This window comes from Buceros rhinoceros, unplaced genomic scaffold, assembly GCF_000710305.1.
Source record: "Buceros rhinoceros silvestris isolate BGI_N320 unplaced genomic scaffold, ASM71030v1 scaffold12648, whole genome shotgun sequence".
NCBI lineage: Eukaryota > Metazoa > Chordata > Aves > Bucerotiformes > Bucerotidae > Buceros > Buceros rhinoceros.
The window spans coordinates 39,595-46,854 of record NW_010425185.1 but is presented as its reverse complement, the minus strand read 5'-3'; the positions used below and the strand labels follow the sequence as shown (position 1 = coordinate 46,854).

General features: G+C 37.3%; 1 protein-coding gene across 1 annotated transcript in view; it reads left to right on the top strand.

Annotated features, from left to right (window-relative positions):
• Window positions 1-243: 243 nt before the first annotated feature.
• The window catches only part of LOC104497766 (chromosome unknown open reading frame, human C7orf72), a 23,760-nt gene continuing 16,743 nt past the window's right edge, over window positions 244-7,260 (top strand). The window contains 3 exon segments of the mRNA XM_010141046.1: window positions 244-414; window positions 417-638; window positions 7,105-7,172. Coding sequence (XP_010139348.1) covers window positions 244-414; window positions 417-638; window positions 7,105-7,172 — 461 coding nt within the window.

Here is a 7,260-nt window from a genome sequence, read left to right as displayed (position 1 = left end):
AAAAAAAAAAAAAAAATCATCTCTGCTCATTCAAATGCTCTGTTCTTTTGGTACTGTACCTGAGAAATAACGTTTCAGGAAAGAATTCACTACTGAAACCACTGCCTTGCACTTCATGTGTGCTGATCTGGAGGATGACCTTTAGTTTTACTGTGGTTTATTGGCTAGGACTTCAGAAACTTGGAGAAACAGGAGCAAATGGAGTATTTTAAGTTTATGGCCACATAAGGAAAATAGAAGAGAATGACTGTGGTTTCCCACAGAGCCAAAAGGTAGGCAAGTGCCTTTAGAAAGCCCGCCTCGACAGCTGAGCCAGTTTACAAGATGGATCGCCAACAGTATTGAAGTCTGTTAAAGATGTGCATGCTTGTTGTGAGAGGTCCTGAGAACAGACATGGCTTCGCCAGCTTTGTAGAATTTTGCCTTTGGTAGATCCCTACGTAGGTTTTGCGAGTCCAGTAGCAGATGCTGACTCACAACCCGATGTTGGAAGAGCTATTGAATCCCTGGTTGATTACAGCACTGTGAAACCTCACCGGAGGGCTCCCGTCACAGGAAAGAGAGGCCAGCCTGCCCCCGGGAGGCAGAGGATTCTCCTGGAGAAAACCAGCCAGGACAGAGGGTGAAACTCCAGGGCTGTGTGTGTCAGCGGCTTGTGTCAGCGGCTTCTGTCAGCATGACTCGGAGATAATGCAAGCTACTATTTTTCTTTCTTAATCACCAAAGAAATTGGTGATGCTGAACAAATAAATAAAATTAATTTCTGAGCTCCTTTCTCCAAGGTCCTGAAAGAACAACTGTATAAAATATATTTGACCTGGATATTTGCACGGAGTATAACAACAGCAGTAGAGTGTTTATATGATTCATTGTCCCTTCTATAGCAAGGAGGTGCCAGTCAACAAATTCTAATGAGCATTCTAATGCTAAAAAAAAAAATTTAAAAATCTTTGAAGGTAAATGTTTTAAAAAATTGTGGAGTTATATACAATAGATCTAATGACCACCTGTCTTAATGGAAACACAAATAACATATCACTCCAGAGTCAGGAAATCTGCTGGATATTTCTGTGTATTTTAGTATTTCCTGACAAGTTTCAGTGCAACGCATTTGAAGACCTATTCCCTCCTGGAAGCTGACACATCTGTAGACACAGTTTCCTTAAAAAACTGGGAAACACTAGAGTTTACCTGTAGACTTTATAGTAATTATTTTCTAGAAGAAATAAGCAGTTAGCTCCTGCTGGTACTAGAGTGGCCATATTTGGATTTGTCCAAAAGCTCAACTAGTCCATTATTCTGCCCAAGACTGTGGATTATTAACAAAGAATGTCATCATACTTTCTCCATATATTTTTTTATCATGATGATTTGTGGATTTGTGACCAGAAGATGATGTGTTTGCAGTAGTAGTCATGGATTCATAGATTTGCCTTCATGAATATAGTTGCTTTTTGAACCCGTCACTTGACTTCCAACCCTCTATTTCCAGATAATTTGTGAATATGTTAAGCAACAAAGTCCTTAGCCTAGGTGGATTACCTCCACGTGTCTCTACCAGTGATCTCCATCCACCTGGAAAATTGGTCATTTACCCCTTTCCTCCTTCTCTGATCTTCTAATAAATTATTTATCCATGCAAGGATCATAACTTTATTTCTTTGTTACTTTAAGAGGCTCTGTTGAAGAATCTTATGCAGAACTTGTTGAAATAATTGTAGTCGCATTATACTAATTTCTCTGTGGTCTTTGTACGGGAAGAGTTCCCTTCCCAGTGCTTCCTCTCCTGAAGTAAGGAGCATTTTCTCCGGAGTAATCATGACTCTGAAGGAGTAATCGTGACTCTGGAGAAGTAATTATTACTCTGGAGAAGTAATCATTGAGGAGTAATCCAGGATTAAGCAGCATGTTGAGTGTGAGGCATATCAAGGTAGGATTCCAGCCTCACCTACCTTTCAAATAAAGATAGAAAACTGGCTGTAGGCAATGCTGGTACAGCCCCCGTTTGTAACATAGATAGTTAGTGAAAGAAACCTTTTACCTGCCTGCAGGAAGAGGAAGAAGAAAGGTTGTTCAGAGACAACGACATGCAAAGAGCAAATGTGTGTTTTTCAAAACATCAAATTAACAATTCAAGGACACTCATAAATAACATGCGTAGTTCATAACTATTGTAGCATATAAACAAAGTCAGCTAAGAATGAAAAATAGCCTGCAGTAGGCTCAAGAATATCTGTGCTATTAAATAATTACCTATAGCACAATGAATTGTGCAATAGCATACTGCCTAATAAGGTAGTAGGTCATCTGGAAATAATGCATAAAAACTCAGAATATAATCTCTTGAGGGCTGAGTGCTGTTGAATAAAACAACTGTAGTTTCACTAAGGATTTGATTATTTATCATCCCTACAGTTATATATTTCTCTGTGCATTTGTTTCTCACTTGCCCAATAACAGTGTGATGCTTTGTCTATTCAACAGCTTTGTTCTTTCTCTTTTGCTTCTTTGGTCAATCGCACATGGCTTCCAATAGAAGCTAATGTTTTTTATGCACAGGGGTTGATATGTGGCCTTTTCTTTCAAAAGACTAAAAGAGAGAGAAGTAATGTTAATAAGTTATATTTATTTTCCATATATAAAAAGAAGTAGAATAATTAACCAAAGAACTAAGCAAGCGAATCTGGAAGAGTGTACCAAGTGGCTGAACAAGGCAAAATGCAGGGGCTCATTAATTTGACTCAGCTTCTTCTCATGCTTTGCCTTATCTGTACAGAGATGGGTTTGGGGAGGCTGCAGAAGGGGCTTAGCCCGTGGTTGTCTGAGTACTGCATCATACTAACAACAGAAACAAAGTGGAGCCTTGAAATTCCTGAACAAATGTCCTGAGCCCCATTCAACCACTATTTGGTTTTAGACATCACCAAATTAGCAAAAGAAGTAGTGCCGGTTAAATCTTGCTCACAGAAGGATAAGGGCCATCACACCACCAAAGACAAACATTCCAGATAGTATCATCCTCTCAGGCACAGCCCTGCCAAATATCATGGGGGTAAAAAACATGTGTTTTGGGTAGGAAAATTGGAAGTGTATGGAGACCCTTCCCCCTTGGCCAGGGCCCGCCAAGGTCACTCTTCTGGGATTCAGAACTCTTACTTGGAGGGGTGAGTGAATATTTAGCATGTCGTAAGTTCATGAACATGAGTGATTAATGTACATGTAATCTTCAGTTCATTTTAGGTTATTATAGCATATTCTTGCTTTTGAGTATTAATAGTGCATTATTCCAGTGTATCCATGAAAACCTGCAATAGTGGCCTAATAAACCTGTAAGTGAAGTTCAAATGCATAGTTTGCTTGAACCCTGCAGTCTGGTAAACCTGTAAGTGAAATTCAATGAGCAGATTGCTTGAACCCTCCAGTCATTTTTCATCACAAAGAGTTACCCATAAGCTTTTCATTTGGCATTATTATGTCTTGCTGAGCCCACTGAAGTCAGTACTCCTACTACTTTTAAAATATAAGACATCAAAAACAATGCACAGTTTTCAAATGACAGCAAGGTGCAGTGAAGCTTGTGAGACTCCTTGTTTTGTGAAACCTCTCTGCATTATTCTTTATGTAGTAACATAAGGATCTCACTTTTTCCTTTAAAAACAAAACAAAAATATGATCTAGCATTCATGGTTTCTGGGTGAGAGCTTAGAACTATGAATGAGTATGTCTTTCTGACTCAATATCCAAACCAGATACTCCTTAAATTTGTTAGATGTCATTGAATCCTGCTTTGTCAGATTAGGAGACTTGTTGAAGTAATAAACTGGAACTGTCAGTATCATTAAGCTTGTCATTAGTTAAAAGTGACAAAGCCAAGACACCGAGTTCCTAACTTAGACAAGAACAGATAATTTTCAATCCTGTGGACTGAGCAAATCATGAGCAGCATTGAAACCTCCAGAAAGTTAATAAAAGAAAAAATATTGCCATTTTTATGCTAGATATTTCTACTGAAAGAAAAAGAAGTAAATGTTAGAAGATCAATCATCCCAACAACAGGACAGTAGTGTCAAGATGGCAAATTACAGTATATAGTGGAAGAGCAGAAGTCTCTAGAAACTCATATATACAATTATCAAAGCAAATGTAAAATTATATACAGGTTCTCATAAGGACATCATAGCTGACCTGAGTGTTTCACACATACAACACTAGGAATAATGGTTGCAACCTTTAGCTCTTTAGTCAATGAACAAGAGTAAGTCTGGTTTTATGGAACTACTGGAACACATGGATGACTATTTTGAGCCATCTACCTCTTTACTGTAGAGGGCACTAGTACATGCATACCTATTAAGACATAAAACTTAATGGAAACTTTCCCATATGAGTAGAAGACGGCTATTTGCAGGTAGCATTTAAAGTTTACACAAAGCTTAGTCAGTGAAGGTGGTGTATGCATCTTCACTGTAAGCATGTGACCTGTTTAAAAGACACTTTCGAAAATAATTGTCTTAATTGGAGAATGATTCCATTTGAAAGTGACTAAGTTTTGCAAAGATCCACAAATTCTATCAGTATTTTCAAAAGCAGCAACTTAAAGTTATAGCACACTCTGCAAAAAGCTCTTTTAAAAACCAGGTCATGTTATTTCAGTATCTACATCTAGCATTAGGATACTAAACTTAGCCTGTTCTACTGAAAGCTGCACATTTCTTTTAAATTTTGTCAGTGATTAGTTTTGCAGGAACTAATTTTGCATTCTGCACAGTGGTGTACAACTTCTAGACTTTGAACTGTTTTCTCCAAAGTATACCCAAAATTTCTACAAATAACTAGGAAAGGTACCTCTGTTATGAATTAGCTTAAATTTGATACATGGAGGTCTTCCTATACACTGGAGGTTTTTAGGGGTCTGGAAGTAAAACACAGGTTGAAAACTAAAGTAGTACATTCTTGATACTAAATGATAGTTTCCAATTTTCATAGAGAGAATGGTGTGATGGCTGTATGGCCACCTTCACCTTTTACAGTAGTATAACAAAGTATGTGTAGAAATACACCTTTTCTAAAGTCAGGAAAAGCACTATGTGAGTTAATGGCACAGCAGTCTGAGTAATACTCTTGTACATATCCCTTACTTTACTTATGGGATTATTTCGTGGATTTTATCATGATTCCCTAAGGGGACAGGTTGTTCCATTTATCTTGTTTACTTATCTATTGGTTCTTCCCTAATAACTTTTAAGCCCATTGTCTGATTTCTGCCAAATTTGACAGAGATATAAACGTCTCAAGGATAACTGCATCCCTGCAAGACTATTGAATATTTAAGTCCGGGGAGAGGAAAGACAGGAATGAGTGTTCCTCTGGTGGGAGCTGAAACTTGGGGACTATAAAATCTTTCTATTTGGCAGCCGCTCACTTGGTTATCACCATGTGTGTACTGATTCACCAGTCAGCACATATGTGACCCTACTGTAACTGCAGGATATGGCCTCTTGATGGGTAATGCCTAATTTACGGGACCTGGTCAGGGAGAGCTCAAATTATTGGAATATGAAGTTGGGAGGATGAAGGAGAGTGAGAAATATCTTTAGGAAATCTGTCACCTACTGCTCATGGAATAGATCGTTTATTGTTTTCAGGGTTGGCAAACATTATGTAACTGTAGAAATACAGTATGTAATTATTAGTTCAGGTTGCAGTAGCAAGCTTTTATTATTATGTTCAATAATTTGGATACTTTCCTTTATACAGTTAGTACTGGACATGGCAATATGTGAAGTAGGCCAAACCATAGCAATGTATGGTGTGATACTATTTATCACTTACTTATATCTTCCATGTAATTTAATGTATTCTTGTGGAAGCTTGTAATTCAGAGTGGTAGCAAGTAACTGAACATTGGTGCATCAATTCTTATGAAAAGCCATGAGTTTTTTTCATCCAGTTTAAAACAATAAGGATTGCTCCAGATTAACACAGTAGAAAGCCCTCTCTTTCAGGCTGGAGACCTCCAGTGAGAGTCGGTCCTGCTCTGCCCGATCAAAACTGAATTTTTGTATTTTGAATGGATTCCTATCTCAAGACGAGTGTCTGGTACTCTTCTTTTAATGACAGAAAACATACTTAAATCATTTTGTTAGGAATCAAATGGTCATTCTGCATGGTGGAGAGAATTAAAACAAGGGACTATTTCCAAAGGTCAAATCTAAAAGTGAGACAACTTTTCTTTTAAAAACAGTTGTTGCCTGTGCTTTGCTTCATTTTTTCATCTTCTTTTTGCTACTATGAACCTTTGGGTTTCAGGACATGTAAGACTACAATCTTTCTATCACTCAGAACTTCTCGTATTTTAACAGCATTTAGCATTCGATTCATCTCATGAGCTTTAGTTATCTAAAAGTTTGCATCCAGTCTGTGCCTTTCATCTCCACTTCCTCTATAGGCAGTGAAGAGAAACTGGAGTTTCCAAAAGGGCATTCTGAACATCTGTCTTCAACGCCTGTCTCAGGCATGATATGACTGGTATCTAATCTCTATTTATGTCTTGTTTCAACTGATTATTCAAATACAGACAAAATAAATCCCAATATCACCGTAAGCTTACTGGAAGATAAACTACCTCATTCAATTAGTGAGTGAGACAGTTTTAAAGAAGATAAGCCTATGAAACTGTACCATAACTACTTGTTCTCCACCAAGCAACATGTAACTCCCTGCTTTTCATTTTCCCATAAACTAGAAATATGCATTTTCTACATCCTCTATGTCACATAATTCCTTATTATTTAGCTACTGATATAATTCACTAATAATTGTACATTATACCGTAAATTGATACTGAAGATATGGATGCACAGTGCCAAAAGGGAGGACAAGGATATTAATAAAAAATTGGTTGGTAGGGATGATGCTGTACCGTAACAAATCTCACATTAAGTTAGGTTACTTGTGATTATTAACTGTAATAATTATTGTTTTTACTAAACTAAATTTCAGTCCTGCAGTTGTTTCTGATTGCTGCATGAAAATCTATTAAGCCAAATTAATTAGATAATGTTGCCTTGCAAGAAGCATCTAATTATTATAATTATGATTTAGGTTGTTGGAAGCTTCTGGGGCAGATTTCAAACAAGATCTTTTACCTCTCCACAGAGACCTCTTGATTTGTATGTTTGATTTTTTTTTGTGGATATCAGGGTTCTCTGAATGCTTCCTTTATGAGGTCTGCATACAGTTAATTTCAGAAGACCAAAT